The following is a 19,063-nucleotide window of genomic DNA, read 5'->3' as shown; positions in this document are numbered from 1 at the left end:
TAGGCAGCATTATGCAAGAATGATAATGCTGTTCTACTCTTCATGTTCTCAGCAATAATTTCACTGATGTATTGTCATCTGAAAGAACCTATTACCATTTGTGATTATAGGCTTTTAATCTTTCATTTTGGTTCTTGCATTCTTCTAGCGTAAGGAAGCTTCTGAGTTTAATGCCTTTTTCAGATCCTTTCCATTCCTGAAAATCCAGTGGTTTAAGTCAGTCTTTTTATTAAAAAAAAAAAAAAAAAAAGTGTTTCATATTCTTGCCTTTGTGTGCAGTGGTTTTATATTTAACTCATTAAAAAGGTGAGGCAGCATAAGGCAGGCATAAAGGTTTTTTTGGATCTGTTACATTACTAATAACTTCTTGAATTCTTGGCAAGGATTTTCCAGCTTGAAACACTTGCACTTTTCTGAGTCCATTCCTGCATTATGAAACAAATGTTTTAATATTATTGGGAAATAATAAGAATTATTGGGAAATAAGACCCTGTGGTCTTAAGGATGGTTTTGACTGAGTTATAAATGAAATGGAAAATTCTCTTTCTCATCTCTGTGCTGTGTCTTCATACCTGTTATGTAGTTTGCAAAAATATGTTTGGAGTGCAACACTACATTAATCTGGCATGAAAAGAGCAGTACTACATGCAGATAACTAATGCAAGCTTAGAATGGCAGTGCAACATCAGGTTAAACCTAAAACAAATGATAGTGCCTTCACAGGACGGCATGTTTAACTAAGTGGCCTGTGAGAGAACTGATGTAAATAAACATATAAAAGTCGGGGAGTAAATCAGTTTATATATTTCTTACAAATTCTCTCCAAACTTATTATTATGACAGACTGAAATGCTGCATGTGAAATCATCTGGATGGTGATACTTTTTCAGGCTTTAAGTGTATTGTCTTCCACTGTTTTTTATTAAGTAATATTATATTAATGACATGTGATACAAGGTTTCATCAGTATTTCATAGGGGATTTGTTATAGCTGTTAAAAAGCTATGGCTGACTATGGTGGTGAAGTTTGTAGTGAAAGATGCAGCTGAAGCAAATCCTTTTTCTTGGAATGGTACCTTAACAGCCAGTTCTGCATCTTGAGCAGGAGTAGCTGTGGCTCTAGTACAGTTTGAATGTCAAAAAGCACTATATGTATGAGGTGATAGTAATTATATGTATGGTGATTTAATAGGTGTCGGTGTGATTAGAAGCATTTTTCTGTATTAGACAGTGCCAGAAGAGATTGAGGTTTTTTTCTTGCAAAAAATGGAGTGACCTGGTTGTTATCCATTTATGGGGTGGAGGGCACTACCTCTCTTATCTAATAATTGATAATGCTGTACCCTGTGAACCATTTTAGAGACCGGTGTAAAGTAAATAACCCTTTCTGAAAAGGGCTGTTTTCTTGATTATTTATTTCAAAGTAGCCAACAGGAGTCCAGTATAAATACTTTCTGATGTTGTGAATTCTTAAAAAATATTTTTTTTCAAAAAATCAGTAGTTATTACAAGAGATAATCAGTATTTGTAACACTTCAGATGAGATGTGTACCTTGGCAAATAAATAATTTTAATTAAATAAATATTATATAATTTAAACTTAACCTCTTAATGCCTTGAATGTGAAGTGGTTGGATAGGATAGCTATGCAGAATTGAAAGTAATGTGAAAAAACTTACCCCTCCCCTGTTTTGCAGAGTGATTGAACAGCTTGGTGGTAAGCAGCTGGTCATGAACCACATGCATCACGAAGACCAGCAAGTTCGTTATAATGCACTACTGGCTGTGCAGAAGCTGATGGTTCACAATTGGTATGTGAAGATTATTTAACATGCTACTAACCATGAGAAATATTTGTTGTGGAGAGAGGATTCAAGATAGTAGATTTCTTTTAGGGAATAAATAACATTTTTATGTGTTAAGGCAGCAGTTTTTAAACAGATTAATATGATGCTTATGGTAAGAGCTTGTTTTTTCTGTGTATTTTGGAGCAGTTGAATTGAGTAGCTTCTTTACATGGTTGAATGTCACACAAGTAATTCACTTGAACATTATATTTTACCTTAGTATTAAAAATTATTAGTAAAAATGTATTTTTATTAGGAAAAGGTTCTTCACCCAAAGGATAGTTGGGCACTGGAACAGGCTCCCAAGGGAACTGTTCACAGAACTAGCCTGACAGAGTTCAAAGAGTGTTTGGACAATGCTCTCAGTTACATGGTGTGACTCTTGGGCTGGCCCTGTGCAAGGCCAGGAGCTGGACTCAATGGTTCTTGTGATTCCTTTCTAACTCAGGATATTTTGTTTTATGAATTTATTTGAACTGCTTGTGGAATAGCAGAAGTTTGTGGGCTGATTGAGTAGTTCTCTAATAACCCTGAAGCCTTGGCAAGTTCTGGCACAGAACTTGCTGGTGGGTGATGCTGTCTTTCCAACAGAGCACAGGACCTTTATAGGGAATCATTGAAGGGCTGAAGCTCTGAAAAACTTCAGCGTTCATTGAGCAACTTTGTATAAATTCCAAACTAATTAGGTATGCTAAGCATAAAGCATGGAGAGCTAAAAATACTAATTAGGAGTTTTTAATCTGGCTATTAATTATGAGTGCACCAGAGCTCATATTTTCAGTCTAGCAATGCCTTAAAGGAAGATAAAATACAACAATACATCAGAGTATATTGGAACATGAGTGTTGGGATACAAAAAACTAATTTAATTTTGAATTTAAACAGCCTTTTATTTCTGGAAAGCTTAGTGCTTGGACATATCTATAACTTTTGTCAATTTTCTCACCTATTTCAGAATGTAAATTTTTTGAAAGATTGGGTAGGGATGACGCTAGCAATGTGAAAGTGGTAGGGGAACAATGGTCTACCAAGTACCTTCTGACAGGTTAAGTCACCTCCTTGCTGTGACAGGTTGGCTAAGTTGACAAAAAGTTCCCCACTGTCTTCATAGGTAAAACAAAGCTAATTTTCTCCCTTCCCTTCTGAGGAATATGGGTTAAGGTTTTAATAATCATGCATATTATGTTCATTTTAGCCTACTCCCTCCCTCACATACTGTGGGCACCTTCTATAAAAGAGGAACATGTGTTTAAATACCCTACTACAAAAATTCCAGCTAATACTCTCCAGCTGTGAGGAGTACTTTGATAATGAGTGTGTAGAGATGGAGTTTAAACACACGACCATGTTCAATCCAATTTTTGTCATTGTTGCTCCACTCTGCTTCTCAGTTTAATAGGTTTCTTTTCTCACTATGCTATTCTGATACATTTGAAACATTCTGACTATTACAAACCAGCTACAACTGAATGGAGATTATAGCATGGAAAGTTTAGTTAATGATACTGCCTTCTGCAGTAGGGACAGGTTTTATTTCATGTGTGTTCTGATGTCTTGAAAATCTGGTAGGAAGACCTTTGGTCTTTCTCCAGTACAAACCTCTCTGGTAGTAAAAGTTTTCCTAAATGCCAAGCCTGGCTTTTTCTCACTTTCAGTGAGAGAGTACTACTTGTAAAAGCGTCACATCTGGTCTTCTAGATTTGTTTTGATTATTTTAATGGTAAGGAACATTTCTGTGCCTGCTTTTCACAGTTTGTGAACCTTTAGACTTGAGACTGAGGGGGAGATGGCAAAAGTGCCTAGTTTCAGATCTTCAGACATGTCAGTGAAAAGAATCTATGTACATTAGTGCCACTTTTACATTCATATTTGTCATCTCTGTAGGGAGTGTTTTTTTGTCTAATTCATAGCGGAACAAGCCTCTGGGACACATTGTCCTTGGCTCTTATTTGCCAAAGTAGTGTTCCCCCTGGCATGGATTTATAGCTTAAGTGAAGGAAGTGACACGCTCTTTGTATGTTGGAAGCTAGGTCTGGCTTTTGATGAGTGTTGGGAGCTCTTCTGTTTCACTACTGTTTCTTCTCACCGCACAAACCGAGTCCTCTGACTGCCACAGACTTTGGTTTAAGTGCCTACTTACTAAGCTTTGCATTGTCATAAGATATGTTATTCAGCAACTTCAAGGTTTTGCTTCCCTTTCTCTTTCAAGCTGGGGAAACAATAAACATTCTTCCTCTTGCTTCCACTTATTCTGGAATTACAGTTATTTCACTCAAAGCAATTGTGTTTTTTTCCTTGAGTTTAACTGGCACAGAACAATTCAGCATTACTGTCTCTGACGTGTGAAAGAGGTAGTCAGGCTTTTCCTGAAGGCTAACTGAGAGAAAGATTAGAAAATAAAGCTTTGCTCTGCCCCAATGGGGCTTGGTGCAAGTGCTGTGCCTGGAACCAGCAGAATAAGGAAAACTTGTGGTACTTGAATTGAGGGAGTGCCATGGGGCAGCTGAAGTAGCATTGTGCCTTAACACAGCTGTATCATCCAACTGTTAGCTCAACTTCGAGACAATTAACTCCTGAGTAATTTGAATAGTTCATTAGAGGCTGCTCAGCTGGCTTTCCCTTAGGGGTTTTAAAGTCAGGGATTAATGGGGGAAAATCAGACTGTCAGGCATGCTCTAAATGGTGAAGCTGTGTTGGCAAAGGAAGTAACTGCCATCAGCTTTTCAGATGAGATAAGTTCAAGTGAAATATTCCAGCCACATTTGCATGTTAAATGATCATGCACTTGATGAAGCGAGGAGTAGAATTATCTTTTTAGCATCACTTACTGCCTGTACATGGGAATTAATCCTGAGTTTCAATCTAACTTGAATTGTGTTAGTCATGGCACCCCATGCTGATAGTAAGAACCTATGTAGTGGGTTGACCCTGGTTGCATGCATCCGCCAAAGCTACTGTATCAGTCCCCTCCACATCTGGACAGGGGAGAGAAAATACAGCAAAGGATTCCTGAGTTAAGGACAGGTAGATATCACTCACCAAATACTGCCGCAGGCAAAACAGGCTCAAATTAGAGATTATTACTAACAAAACCGGAGCAGGATAGTGAGAAGCAAATAAGACCTTTAAAACACCTTCTCTTCACCCCTCCTTCCTTACCAGCTCTACCTCCTACCCTAGGGCTGCAGGGAGATGGAATAGGAGCAATGGCCTGTTTGTCACACATTGTTTTCTCCCACTGTTAGGGAGAGGAGTACTTCCACTGCTCCATAATGGGGTCCCTGCCATGGGAGGTAGTTCTCCATGAACTTCTCCAGCATGAGTCCATCCCATGGACAACAGCCCCCTCAAACTACTGCAGTGTGAGTCACTCTATTGTGGGGTGCAGTCCTTCAAGGACAGGCTCCTCCAGCGTGTGTCCCTCCACAGGGTCAGAAGTCCTACCAGGAAACCTGCTCTGATGTGGGCTTCTATCTCCATGGATCTGCAGATCCTTGTCAGGACCCTGTTCCACTACAGGCTCCTCTCAGACATTCACCTGCTTGGGCATGGGGTTCCTGAAGTCCTCCTTGATGCCAACATGAGGAGTGTGAGTGTGTTGGCAGGTGCTAAACAGTGGGAGTTAGGATGTATCACTTAAACATGATCAAGTATGGTATGGAAATGGAATTCATAAAGGCCATACTGAATGAGGCAACAAATTGGACAAACTTTGAATATGCAAGAGCTTCATACGTGATTTTCTAAATGCACAACCCAGACAAAATCACTTGCTCTCCATCTTTTAAAATGAGGAATTCTGCACGGAGACAGTTAAAAATCTGAAACTGCTAGAATTTGCAATATGCTATATTTAGAAACCATTACTCTACAGAGATCTTCTGTACAATGCCTGCATTTGGGAGCAAGAAATGCAGGGTGTAGTGGTAGTTAACTGTCAGCCACAAAGTTTGCACCCAACCTCACCCATTATTTTTTACCCCATCCCAACTTAATAGACTTAGAGTAGTAGGCTTAAATCTAGGAAACAATGGCTGCAGGATAATGATTTCCACTGTATTTATGGTTCTTAGCCTTTGTTATCGCTACAATTCCCTTTCAGCAGCTAACAGAAGTTGACTAAATGAAATTTGACAAGATAGTGTCTCTGATAAAAATTATTTTTTTTAAGATTAATTAAGAGAGCAGTTCCTAGCTAGAATTAGACAAATTAGGCAAAAATCCAATTAATTACAGACACACTTGATATCTAATGGAATGTTCCATCTTTTTATTTGCACATAAATGTATATTCTTGTAAGACTTCATTCCATGTAGGTGTAGAGGCTGTGTTTTTTATTTGGCATATGCTCTCTGGGATTCACACTGTGCTCGTGTTTTCTGTCATGAGATCTGTAGTCTTTGCTGAAACAGTTTAATATTTCTAGAGCTCATGTTAGCGTGGAAAATATCAGACATTCTGCTCAGTTTGCATCTTCTTTTTTCAAAGAAATTGCTCGCTTTCATGACTGGTGCTGAAAAACATGTCACCAAAGAAGTAACTTTTTGATAATTTACTTCTGATTAATGTCCTTTAAAAATTTGATTTCCTGATAGGAAACAATTAAACACTATGGATGTTTGTCATTCTTACAAAAAATGCTCTTAAGTGTTGTAAGCAAAAAAAAAATCTTTGTCTTAACAAAATCTTCTGATTAAATATAAAACTGTTTTCAAACCACATTTGCAAGGTTTAGTGAAGTGAGTTTTTAAAATTGCCACAGGATGACTCTGTGTGTCAGCTCATAGTGCATCTTAAAAGTTAAAAGTGGCTCATGCTTTGTCTCCCTAATAGAAAGGCACATATTGAATTGGATTTCAGAGTTTATTTTCTTTTAAAATCAAATGCTTAGGTAATAGCTTTGTTATAAAAACTCATTGACCTGCTGTTTCTTCATAGCTTGTGTGTGAAGTTGTGAACTGGAAGTCTAGAAAACTCTTTCAAAGATTGGACAAAACCAGGGAAACTGCTGAGAGAAAAGGAGGTTCTTGTAGTGTCTCAGTTGGAAGACTCACGTTAATGCATTTCATCTTGTAAGGAGGGCTTTAAACCCTTATTATTAATGTTTTCAGTAATTACAAGATGATCTGTAGATTGTCTGTTAATAATACTGCATTCAGCTGAAGATACGGCTCCATTTGGAAACACAAAGCACCTCTCATGTAATGTTCATAATCCTTCTGTACAACCATTCAGAATATTTAGTTTTTATGTGCACATCAGAATGTTTAACATCTTTTTACTGTGAATAATTAAACGGAAACAATGTCCTATATTTTGTTTATCTTAACAGTTGACTTTTGTTCTGTTTGTATGAAGTGGAATCTGTTAAACTAAGTATCGAGAATTGCAGAGATGTTCGCAGTATCTTTTCTCTCTTGAGATGCACAGCCACATTTATAGATCAAGGAGATACATGGTGAAAATCACCATGGTTCCACTGAAAAAGATCATTTATAGAAATATTCAGTTTGATGTGTCGGAGGCCAAAACTATTTGGTCAAAGTGGCTTTGATTCTGCTGTGTGCATTTGTTTCTTGTTTTTATTATTGGTTTGTGATGACTTACCTTCAAAACTACTCATGGTAGGCATTGGTATAATAGACACATTTTATATTCTTCAATACCATTTTAAAATTGGAATATTTCATATTGCATAAATCCACTGAATTAAATAAGAAAATTGTGTTCAGTAAACAAATGACAAAAGAGAACAGCAGTTTTGCAGTGGTTGCACTCCAGCTTTGGCAGTCTTCCCAGACCAGCTCTCTAGGAAGATGTGTCTTTGTTTTTCACTTCACTGTTTTCATAACTGTTCTCTTCCTGTTTACTTCTGTGAAGAACATGGTAATGAGAAGCACATAATGTATATATATATTTTTCTGTGTTATATATATAGAAAAAAATATAAAATGTGCAGCGTTATAACTTTGGATCCAGCAGTAAGACATGTTAATATTACATTTCAGGAACCAAATATTAACATCACTCCAGGTTTGATTTGAGCCTGGCTTCTTTATTTTCTTTCCTGGCTTTCCTGGCTGTGGATCTGTGGAGAGGCAAATGCAGCTGTGGTGGCCCCCGTGGAGCTCCACTTGCCTTTCTCCCAGCCACCACCAGTGTTAATGTGACACTGCAAGTAACCACGTTCAAGGGAGCTTAGTTATAGAAAGTAGTTCACTGCAATTCAGTTGAGAGTTAAGTGAACAAAAAGAACTATCTCACCAAAATACCCTGAGTGCCTTGTGAGAAAGACAGGCCTACACAGCTGGAGTGGGTTAAAGGATGGGTGTTCCAGCTTTGTCTCACACTGGGTTAAATAGAGACTAGACAGGTGGTTGCAACCTTGTCATGGTGTTGCCACTTCATGTGTACTGCTCAGAGCTCCAGGGATGGTTAATCCATCGAGTGTTAACACTTACAAGATGATGTTTTCAACGGTTTAGTTTAGCCTGCTTAGAATTGGGAATACATCAGTTGTGTAATTCAAATACCTACTTGTAAAGCCACCATAAATTAGTAAAACTGGTCCATCACTTTCTAGTCTAATAACTTCTCTCCAGGTTACTAGACTTCTAGCAGAGATGCAACATAAGGCTGGCAAAACTGATCAATTTGTTTAAACTATTCTATCTGCTGCCTGTCTTGTGAACTTGTTTAACTATTTGTCATATCTTTATGATTTGTCTGTAGACTGTGTATGTTGGCAATGTCTTTTGAGTGTGTTGAGTCAAGTGGCAGGCTTTTTGAAGGATTTCTTTAGAAACTTTTCCATTTCATTTTCAAAAGTATGGGACCCTAGGCTTATGTTTTGGTAGAGAAAAATAAAATAAATATTTTCATTTTGGTTTTTGTCAAAGAAAGGCATTCTGTCTCTTGGGAACCTCAGTCTGCTAAACCAAGCTAGAGATTGCAGATATTCAAGACTGTCAAATACTTTTTGATAACTTATTTCTTTAATAACTAGGAGATAAATGTTAGAAAAGAGAAAATATGAAATTTTCACCTTTCCTTTATTCTGTGCTTCATATACTTCCTCTGCTTATTAATTTTCAATGTCCTTTGAAGGACAGGTAATCTGACTGCACTGGATTTTGGAGTGTAACACTGAAAGTAGTACTTCAAGGCTTGTTTCTTTTAACACATGGCCTCTAGGGAATCTGTTGTACATGTCTTAGAACTTTCCCTTCTATCATAGATGGTTTGTTGTTGACAATGATCTTTTAGTATATGGTATATGTTAGTATAAAATTTGTAGGTACTATCTTGTGCGAGCTTTCAATTATCTCCTTATTCCGTATTCACTGAGTTTAGGGACTTACATGTTGGATCATTTCTGTGTGCCTTTTTCTAAATAAACTTTTGTCTTGGAGTGACAAAAGCATTTGTTTCAATTATGGCCTTTAAGTATATCTCTGCTTCAAGGTGTCAGTGTCTCATGAGAAACAGAAACTGATTGAATTAAACAAAATGAAGAAACAAATTAGAATAAGAATTTGAGATAAAATGAATACATGTATTCACCTCTAAGCCTCCTTTTCTTCTTGGAAAAAGCACTTTGGAAACATCAGAAAATGTATGTTTAAAAAGAGGCCTGAAAAAGAGGGCATTTCTAGTGTGAAAGGAATATCACTTGTTATTCTAGTAAGAATGAAAAGATTAATTTGCAAATGGAAATTTCTTATGCTTCACCCATCAGACCTTTGGGTGACAATGGGAGTGAAAATGTGGGGTGTTTCAAATCTTGTTGATCTGAACTTTAATTGAGAAATGGATGATTTTATAGTTAATCTCAAAAGTGATGTGCTGCAGTTGCATGTTTGAACCTTTTCTGCAGTGCAGAAGTAATATTTTTTTGTTCTTATAAATTTATACTGAACTAGTTGTTTCACGTTTGAGTGCTGTTATCTGTAAATGCAAACTTCTTTGCACTAACTTCATCTGTTTTTAATAAGGATGGTTTTATGGTGAAGGAAGTGAGAAGATGGCTAAACTTGACCTTTTTATACAGTTACAGTGTGAGGAAAATGGTTTAAAATATCTTGTACAGGTCCAATTCATGGGCATATAGCTTGCAGTTAAGAAAAAAGTAAGTCTAATACCCACCTCATTACTTTCCATTGCAGTGTGCATCACAAATCTCAGATGCTATTTTGAATATTTAAACTGATTTGTTATTTTATGACAAGATCTGTCTTTTCATTGTACATGCTCTTACAGTGCAATGGGTTGAATGCTTGCATTCTTACAGATGACTTTAATTTTGTGAGGTAAATAGTAATTTTAAAATCTCATTTTTTCTCTTAAGATTTAACTAAGTATCAGTGCAGGATAAAGTCTTAGACCCTTAATTTGTAATAGCATGGGTATGGACACTTAAGTCAAACTTTTGAGTGAAGTTTAGAGCTTACAGTGCTTAACTTCCTAATGTGATGAAATACCAGTATTTATAAAATATATTTGAATCTTCTTATTCTTTTAATATGTCTTTTAGCAGAGGTAGAACAGGATCTTACTTAACATTTTGGAGCAGGTCCAGAGGAGAGCTATGAAGATGATTTAGAGACATGGAACACCAGTCCTGTGAGGAAAAGCTGTCAGTTGGGTTTGTTAAGCCTGGACAAGAGAAGGCTCTGGGGAGATGTTAGAGCACCTATACAGTGTCACCTATACAGTACCTAAAGGAGACCTACAGGAAGGCTGGAGAGGGCCTTCTCACAAGACCAAGGATGGTGACTGTAAAACAAAACAGGGCTTATTTAGATTGGTTATTGGAAAGAAATTATATCCTGGAAGCGGTTTCTCAGAGAATCTGTGGATGCCCATCCTGTGGAGTGTTCAAGGCCAGGTTGGAGGGGGCTCTCAGCAACCTGTCTAGTGGAAGGTGTCCCTGCCCATGGAAGAGGGTTTGGAAACAGATGGTTTTTGACATCACTTCCAACACAAACCATTCTATGATTCCATGTTCACTGTGCAATAGCTTGTCCTGGGTTAACCAGTGACCCTCAAATGGAAGTAATAACCAAACAGAAAATTAAGTGATGCTTCTAATGACTTGTAATGCAAGATTTTTGCATTTTAATGGCCCTTGGTGGTGGCTAAAGAGTTGATGGGGTAGGAACACTGTGATATTTTCACTTGGGTTTGCAGCATGACAGGTATTCATTTTGTATGGGGAAATGGGATGAGAACTTTTCCTTGTCCCTGGACTTAAACCTCACACCTTCAGAAGGTTTTGTAGGAAAGATACTGTTCTACCTACTACCTAGAAGTTGAATATGTCTGTGAAGGCACTAAGTACCTGCAAAATGTGCTACTGCTCTGCTGCCTTGGAGATTTTTGCTGACTGCACTGCACTCTGGTGGGGTTTTAGAAAGCCTTGGTCATGCATCTGAAACAGTGTAAGCTTTGCAATAGTTGCAGTATTATGGATTATTAACTTGATTGATTTTTCTACTTTGACATAATAGTGTGGGAATTTCACATTCAGTATGGTTCACCTGTGCTTTAAGTATAAATAATGTTACCAGCTTGTAATATGCTGAGCAGAGCCATGTATGCAGCGTCAGTTGCTTTCAAGGCTGGATGTTAGAGAAGAAATGCTAGAGTCAGTGCATGCATATGGGCATGAAACAAATGGAAAAAAAAAATAAAGACAACTGAAAATATAGAGGGAGCAGAAAGAGGTTTGGTTTGGTGAGTGTGGAAGCTCTTCTGTAGTTGCTGGCTGTGTTTTTGGATGACTGTCACATTTTGTTTTAGTGGTATATTTTGAGTCCTGCAAAACAAGAGAGCAGCTCATTTCCTTCTTTGCCAGCAGGAGCATCTACTTTGAGGGTGATAACCTATCTGTTATGAGCAGGAGTTGTATCTATTAAGTGGAGCCCAGGCATTATAATACTGTGATCTTACGCAGCACCTGATGAAGCTGTTAATGAAGGTGCTAAATCATAACATATGGTGCTAGTGGTGTCTGAAGTTAACATTTTATAGAAACTTTTGCTTTTCTGGATGCTTAATGTTGAAACTGAGAGAAGTGGTGTTGGGTGGTGCAGTTGAGGTGCTAGAATTCACTGTGCAGTACAAATTGCAATGCATAAGCAATAACTGTTCAACAGGACACTAAGCTGAAAACTACTTTTGAAATGTGCAAAAAACCTGATCTTTAAAATTTATTTTTCTTATAAAGCAAAAGCACATACTGTTGAGTTAGGTGGGGATTTTTTGAGACTTCTTTCTGAATATCATCTCTCTGAGATGCTTCTGGTGCTTAACCTGTGTAGGTTGAAATATCTGTGTAGCGAGAAAGCACAGTACTAAGTGTATGATCAGCAGTAGAAAAAGAACGCCTACATTTCACAAGTCCTGAAATCTCTCTTTCACTTGATACAGTGGTACAATTATTGTATTTTCTGTGACAAGCAGCAACCCAGGTACTATTACTAAAGACGGCTTTCAGCTTTTCTGTGGTTCTTTTTTGTGAAGTGTTGATCTGCTTTCACAAGAGAGAGTGAAGGATTGTACTGTTCAGAAGAACTGTGTAGTATTTTTCCATGGAATTTAGACACTGTTGCTCAGGGCAAGTGCCAATGTTCTGGGAGATGTTCCAGAGGTGAGAGGAGAGATAGAAAATAAGTGCCTTAGTGCACTTCGAAGTGGAGGTGAGGAAGACACTTTAAAGAAAGTATTGGTATACAGCCTGGATTGATTATCTTTTCTTTTTCTCAACTTCAATATGTAGTTATTGAGTCAGCGTCTGTTTTGCTTGTCTATGGGTTGTATTGTCAGTGTGTCCATTGTGTTACTTGTGCTCCTACAGCTGGGTTGTGGAAAGAGATACTTGTTAATAAATATTTTTTGCCACAGCTTCTAAAATATGTGTTCAACAAGCAAAATTTATCTGCTTCCTGGGTGTTTTGCGTCAGTTGTCCAGGCTTCTAAATGTTCCCATGGGGCTCTCTCCTTATCTAGACAGCTTTGTCGATGTTTGATTTGTACTTTATTTTCATAGGACAGATGATGGATATCTAAAGCTTGAGTGCTCTCATTGTTGCTGTAGTTGACTACTGATAGTAGACATTATTTGAAGGATTAATTCTGAACTTAAAGCTTTTTCTTCTTGATCAACTTTATAGTTGCCACCAGTATTGCACTACCCACTCTCCAGAACATTTCTCAATCTAATTTTTTGTTGTATTTCAGGGAATACCTTGGGAAGCAGTTGCAGTCAGAACAACCTCAAACAGCCACCGCACGGAGCTAAACACTCCTGTCAGATCATGCAGGTCGTGCTTACAACTACAGTGTGTTTGTCTTAAAATGAATATAAAGGAAATACTGAAATCACATGCTCTTTGTCTGCTATGGATGCATAAACATTCCAACTTTCCTCTAGTGTTGTTGGCTTACTAAAAATTTGTTTGTTCAACTAGTTCTGCTGATTATGCCTATTAGCTTCTTGTTCTATTCTGAATGTATATGAAGAAATGTGGCTAATATATTGCATTTGTTTTATGTATTTATTCTTATAATAAAGACTATTATTAAAGGATATCCATTCCATAATGGATATTATAACTAGCTCAGAAAAATTATTCTCTTCTTTTAGTGAGCTATCAGTGTTGTCACTTTCCAAGAAAAGCAAGTTGTCCCCTTGTGTCTCAGACAAATTAATAAAACTTTGACTTAGTGTTTCATAGAAAGTTCCATAGCCTAAGAAATATTGCTTATCAGTACTAAAATACATACCAAGTCTCAAAATAGTGTTAAAATTGTATATAAAAGCAAATGTATAGGTAGGGGTTTTTTGGGGTGTGGAGTAATTCTCTGGTTAAAACTACATTAAAAAATCTGGAAATGAGAAAAGAAAATGAGCACTCCTCCATCCATGAAAACATACCCTCAGGTTATTAGTCCAGCTGTATAATACCAGTGGTTAAGGCTGTAGATCAGAGACCAAGTCAAGGGTGTTTTTTTGTTTTGTTTTTTTTTTAAAATGTGCTCTGACTGCTGAATTTGTAATTTCATGGAGTTTTTGGTTTTATTGAAAATACTTGTAAATGTTAAGGTTCTGATTTCATTCTAAAATCTATTGAATATTAAGCCATATAATTTGGCTATCAATATTTTCTGTGTTTTGTAGCTTCTGACAGTGTAAAATGTGTAATCAATAAATTTAAGATGATCTTGGCTTGGCATATGAAAACAGTTTTGTTGCATAGATGGAAGCCTGGCTCCAGGCACTTGCAACAGCAAACAGTTAATGTTCTTGTGATTTATTATTAGAATTTAAAAAAAAAAGTGAACATAACTCAATCCTTAATCTTGTCAGTAGTCATTTGAGGTGCAAGTCTCTGAGGAAGCTTAGAGTACTTTGTCATCAAGTGAAAAGACTAATTGGGAAAACTTTCCTTATCCAGCCTGGATTTTCATCATATCTAATTAAAATTTGACCACTGTTGCAATAGAGAGAGAAGAGAGTTAGAGGACTACAGGTTGATGATTTCTTGGTCTGCTTAATTAAAATTGGACTGTGTAGCTTAATGACTATTGCTTACTTTTGCATGTAGAAGGCGAAGGCTTTGATATTGCTATCACAAGGATAGATGCTGAAGCCTGAAAAAAATTAACCCTCACTCCAACTAAAGTCAGTTTATCTGAGTGACTCAGCACTGCATATTCCCATAGTGGTGGGGGATACTGGTGGTGTGGGAAGCAGTTGGGAGAACGAGGGTGCACTTACACTGCCATTCTTATCTTGGATCAGTTGAATGCTCTTCATATGAATCTCTGAGCCCTCCCTGCATTTCACACTTCAATTTACATTGCATGGTGGTATCAGCCTATAAATGGGGTTCTTCTCCAATAAAGCTGAAGCCCAGGATGTGATCCTGCATGATGTACATCACGCTATACATCCTGTGTGTCTTGGCTACGTGGCAAGTATTCAGTCTACTGGACCACTTAAGATTTTGTTTGAAGTATGGCTTTTAGAAATGCATGTAAATTAGCACCAAGTTTCTTGCTCTACAAATCAGCTTTTCATGTCACACTTGTCAGTGTAAGCAGGGCCTAAGGCTGCTATAAAAGATTGGTCTTATGGTTACAGCTGTAATGTTGGGTCCAAGAAGTGTGATGTGGCTTTAATGGGAATGGAATATGTCCCCACCTTCAAAACCAAGGGTGTTGTTTCCTTTTCCGAAGGCAACACTTAAGCACTGCTGGGTAAGGAGATGTGGGGTTGAATTGCAGGAGTAAACATGATGAATACTACCACTGGAAACCTCTTCAATTTCTGGAGGAGTAGAAATAACCAAGTTACTCACAATGTGAAACAAAATTGCTTACAGGGGTTGACCTAAAACATCTGAGTATTTTTTTCATGTATTGTACAAATAAATTCTCCTCTCCTGCTTTGCTGGTATTATCCTGTGCATAATTTAATTCTTCATCATGTGGTGTGCTTCTAAGCTGTGTGATACCTGGCATTCTCTGACATTTAGTTAACACCTTGTGTCCAGCAGCTTTCTAATTAAAGAAATGGTTCTGAAGTTTCACTTATATCTCTGTATGTTATTTATGCCGTGGTGCCTGTGAAACCTGAAAGCCTGCAAGCTCAGAGATTTCCAGCTGCCAGTGGTAACATTCAGGTGACTCAGAGATTGGATCTGAGGGAGTTCCTGCCAACAATTGTACCTTAAAAGCCTGGAAACCTGCAGGGGAGGGTATTATGAAGGACTTTGCTTTGCAGCCAATGATTTGGACTGAAGTTGCCAGAGCTGAGATTTCTGCAGGAGGCAGACTGCTCTTGGTGTCCTACACGTCCTGGTGAATCTTGGCATAGCAGGGAGCTCCAGAGCAGCTTCTAGATGGAAGTTCTTCATCTCCCATCCCATGGCTGGCCTGTACTTTTTGGCAGTGAAGAGCCTTCATCTGTGATCCCAAGAGAGAAAAAAGGACAGAGCTGTTGAAGTTTTAACCTTTGGAATCAGAAACTGAATCAGCCAAAAGGTTTGTTGAATTTTAATTAATTAATGAAGCTTTCTACTCAATCGTTTTTTTTGTCCCACAAGCTTAGTGCTCGCTTTTGCTATCGAGCATTGCTTTTACTATTCACCTGTTTGTATTATTCACTTTACTTGCTCAACCTCTTTCTCCCAAAATCTGGCATGGTGCAGGCAGGCAGACGCCATGGTGGCAGATTGGGTGCTTCAAGGCTGTGTGATGACAGTGTGGGTAGAGCTCAGTGTCAGGAAGAGAAGTGTGTGCCAGCAGCTTCCTTTGTTTTCTCTGGTGACATGAAGATTAAGAGATGGCTGGAGATTAGCTGCCATGGACCAAACTATTAACTTGCTTCTAAAGCAAGGGAATACAGTCACCATCCTCCAAATTAGGGTAATCAATCTTCTCTGGGTGAAATTCACCACTTTCCTAACTTTGATTTCACTCTATGTTTCATCCAACAATAAATGGAGTTTAATTTTCCTTTAATTTTCCTGGAGTGTACAGTAATTTCAGGACCATAAGGCGCACCTCAGGGAGCCAGCAAATTTCGCAACTTTATACGTTATATAAGGCGCACCGGACTATAAGGTGCACTTTTTTTTTGCAGTGAAGATTCGTGCTGTGCGCAACAAAGTAACGAATTAGTAACGGAATCCTGCGATCGTGGAGTTTTCTGTCAGGTGCTCAATTTGGAAACATTTTTCACAGATTGGAGTAGCCTTTAAACGCAGCCCCAAGCGTCCTCCCCGTGCGTGGGGCCCGGCACTCCCGCCTGCCCCTGGCTGGCGAGGCGGGGCTCGTAACTGTCGCGGTTCGGGGTGGCTCGGGGCTGCTGCGGTTTGGGGCGGCCATGGCTCACACCTCGGGGTTGCTGCGGTTCAGGGTGGCTCGGGGCGGTGGCGGCTCGCAGCGGTTCGGGGCTGCCGCAGCTTGTGGCTTCTGCGGCAGCCCACTCCCTCCCTCCCTGCTCCTCCCTGGCACTCTGGGAGCCCCGCGCTGCCCCGGTGCTCCCGGTGCCCTGTGGCGCGCCGGGAGCTCCGCGCCCCCCCAAGCTTTTCCCCTGCGCTGCCGCTGCCCCGATACCAGCGGGCTCACCTCGTGCCGCTGCTGCCCCGATGCCAGCGGCTTTCCCCCCCATGCCTGGGCTGCTCCACCACCGCCAGCTTTCCCCCTGCGCCGGCACTGCCCCAATACCGCCGCCAGGTGGGCTCTGCTCCCACCCCCTGCCTCCCTGCCAGCACTGCTCCTGCTTGCCTGCCAGCACTGCTCCCACCCCCTGCCTCCCTGCCTATGCTGCTCCCGCCCCCTGCCTCCCTGCCTGTGCTTCTCCCAACACCTGGGGCCGCCCGTGGCCGCCCCCCCATCGCTACTTGGCGCTCCCGCGGTGCCGCCCCCCCCATCATGGCTCTCACTTCTGGGTTGGCAAATTCCGCAACTTTTTCTATTATATAAGGCGCACCGGGCTATAAGGCGCACTTCCGGCTTTGGGCCAAAATTTTAGTCAAAAGGGTGCACCTTATAGTCATGAAATTACTGTAATTAAAGTAACAGACCCTTTGAAATCTTTATATAAACTGACTCTTAATTTTTTGCATTTGAGATTTCTTTTACTTTTCTGGTTAAATTATTTTCTTTGAACCTTGGTTTGTTTTGAAATCTGAAGGGGAAATAAATTTGAGTAAGTTTTCAAGACACAGCAACTGTGAAAAAAATTTAAACCTGTAACAATTCTATGTAGGATGGATACATGATGAAGTACTGGCACTAAGGCAGGAAAATGCCTTTAATCATGCGCTTACTGAACGTTTATTATTCCCACAAGCTGATTAAGATCTTAAGGCCTCCAGTCAGGTGGAGAGGAGGCCAGATTTTGTTCTTGGCCAGTGTGAGATACTCTGCTGGAAACAAACTGGGGCTGAGCAGAGAATAGATTGCCCAGGCCCAGGCTGTACCATGCTACCTCACACCTCTTTTCAGGATCTCACCTGAGCTTCAGAAATACCTTTGTGCACCTGCATGAGCAGATGAAGATTGTCACTAACTTCTAATACTCGGAGCTGCTCGGTCTGTACTTTTTCAGGAGTATGACACGCTGTACAGTAGTGCAGTAAGTGACAAGGACTCAGAGGGAAATGGGTTGACTCATCTCTATACAAAAGCTTTTGCTTTTCCCTTTGGCAGCTTCTGCAGAATAGTTGGGAGTGGCTTCTTAGAACCACATGTTGTCAGAGCTGAGAGAGCTCATGCTCTCATCGTGACCAGGTATGTTATTAATTGTGTTTACTTCGTCATAGACTCCAAAATGATTATTAAAAAAATCTTGACTGCTGTTGCGATTTTCAAGTGGCCAAGGGGATCCCCATTCGAATACCACAGAAAGCAGTAACCTGTCTTGCAAATGTTAGGTGCTGCATTTAGGGAGTTACCTCGGAACTTTTTTTACCTTGGAGTGTGCATATTTCATTGGCACAGCTGGTTCTGAGATGCACAAGACATTACTGAACACAAGTTGTGCTAGAAACTGCCAGTATCGTTGGTTTAAAAATATTTTTCATGGCCTACCCCTTGGACTTACTGCTGCTTTTAACCTAAATTACTGTATAGTAAGGAGTCTAAACAATAAAAAAAAAAAGGAGTAATGACTGATTGTTTTGCAGTGTTTTCTTTTTGTTTCTTGGTTATGTCCAAGATAATTTCTGTACTATGGGAAAATAAATTTAATTTGAGGCAAAACTAGAAAAAGGAAAAAATCCCTCTTCATATAAAAGTGGACAGAAAGGATAAATATATATCTATATATATATATGTATATGCTATATATATACACATATATATTTTACATATATATATATAAAATTGATAATCTTGCAGATTTTCCCAGAGGTGTACAATTTTTCCTTCTGTGTGAAAACTACATCTGCAAAAGGGAAAAATTAAGATTTCAAAGAGCCATTGGTGCCCTTCTGAGTGTATTATAATCTTTCCAAGGCTCTTCAGTTTGCCATGTCTGGATTCTGTGCAGAGACAAACTGTCCAGGTGAAAATAACTTTTTCAGTATCATTCATTAATTATTTTTAAAAGGCTGAATGTATCTGTCTCTGCCAAGAATGGGCAAAGAAACTGGACAGCTGATTGCAGCAATGATTGTTAAAACCTATTGATTTGGAAATC

At 39.1% G+C, this 19,063-nt stretch overlaps 1 protein-coding gene across 1 annotated transcript in view; it reads left to right on the top strand.

Annotated features, from left to right (window-relative positions):
• Positions 1 to 15,443, top strand: part of ATP6V1H (ATPase H+ transporting V1 subunit H) — a 50,418-nt gene extending 34,975 nt beyond the window's left edge. Inside the window, exons 13-14 of the mRNA XM_033063308.1 lie at positions 1,698 to 1,811; positions 13,090 to 15,443. Coding sequence (XP_032919199.1) covers positions 1,698 to 1,811; positions 13,090 to 13,150 — 175 coding nt within the window. The 3' untranslated portion in view covers positions 13,151 to 15,443. The remainder of the gene's footprint in view (positions 1 to 1,697; positions 1,812 to 13,089) is intronic.
• The last annotated feature ends 3,620 nt before the right edge of the window (positions 15,444 to 19,063 follow it).

This window comes from Catharus ustulatus, chromosome 1 (genome assembly GCF_009819885.2).
Source record: "Catharus ustulatus isolate bCatUst1 chromosome 1, bCatUst1.pri.v2, whole genome shotgun sequence".
NCBI lineage: Eukaryota > Metazoa > Chordata > Aves > Passeriformes > Turdidae > Catharus > Catharus ustulatus.
The sequence above is the reverse complement of the archived record's forward strand: the minus strand, read 5'-3'. Positions and strand labels throughout refer to the sequence as shown.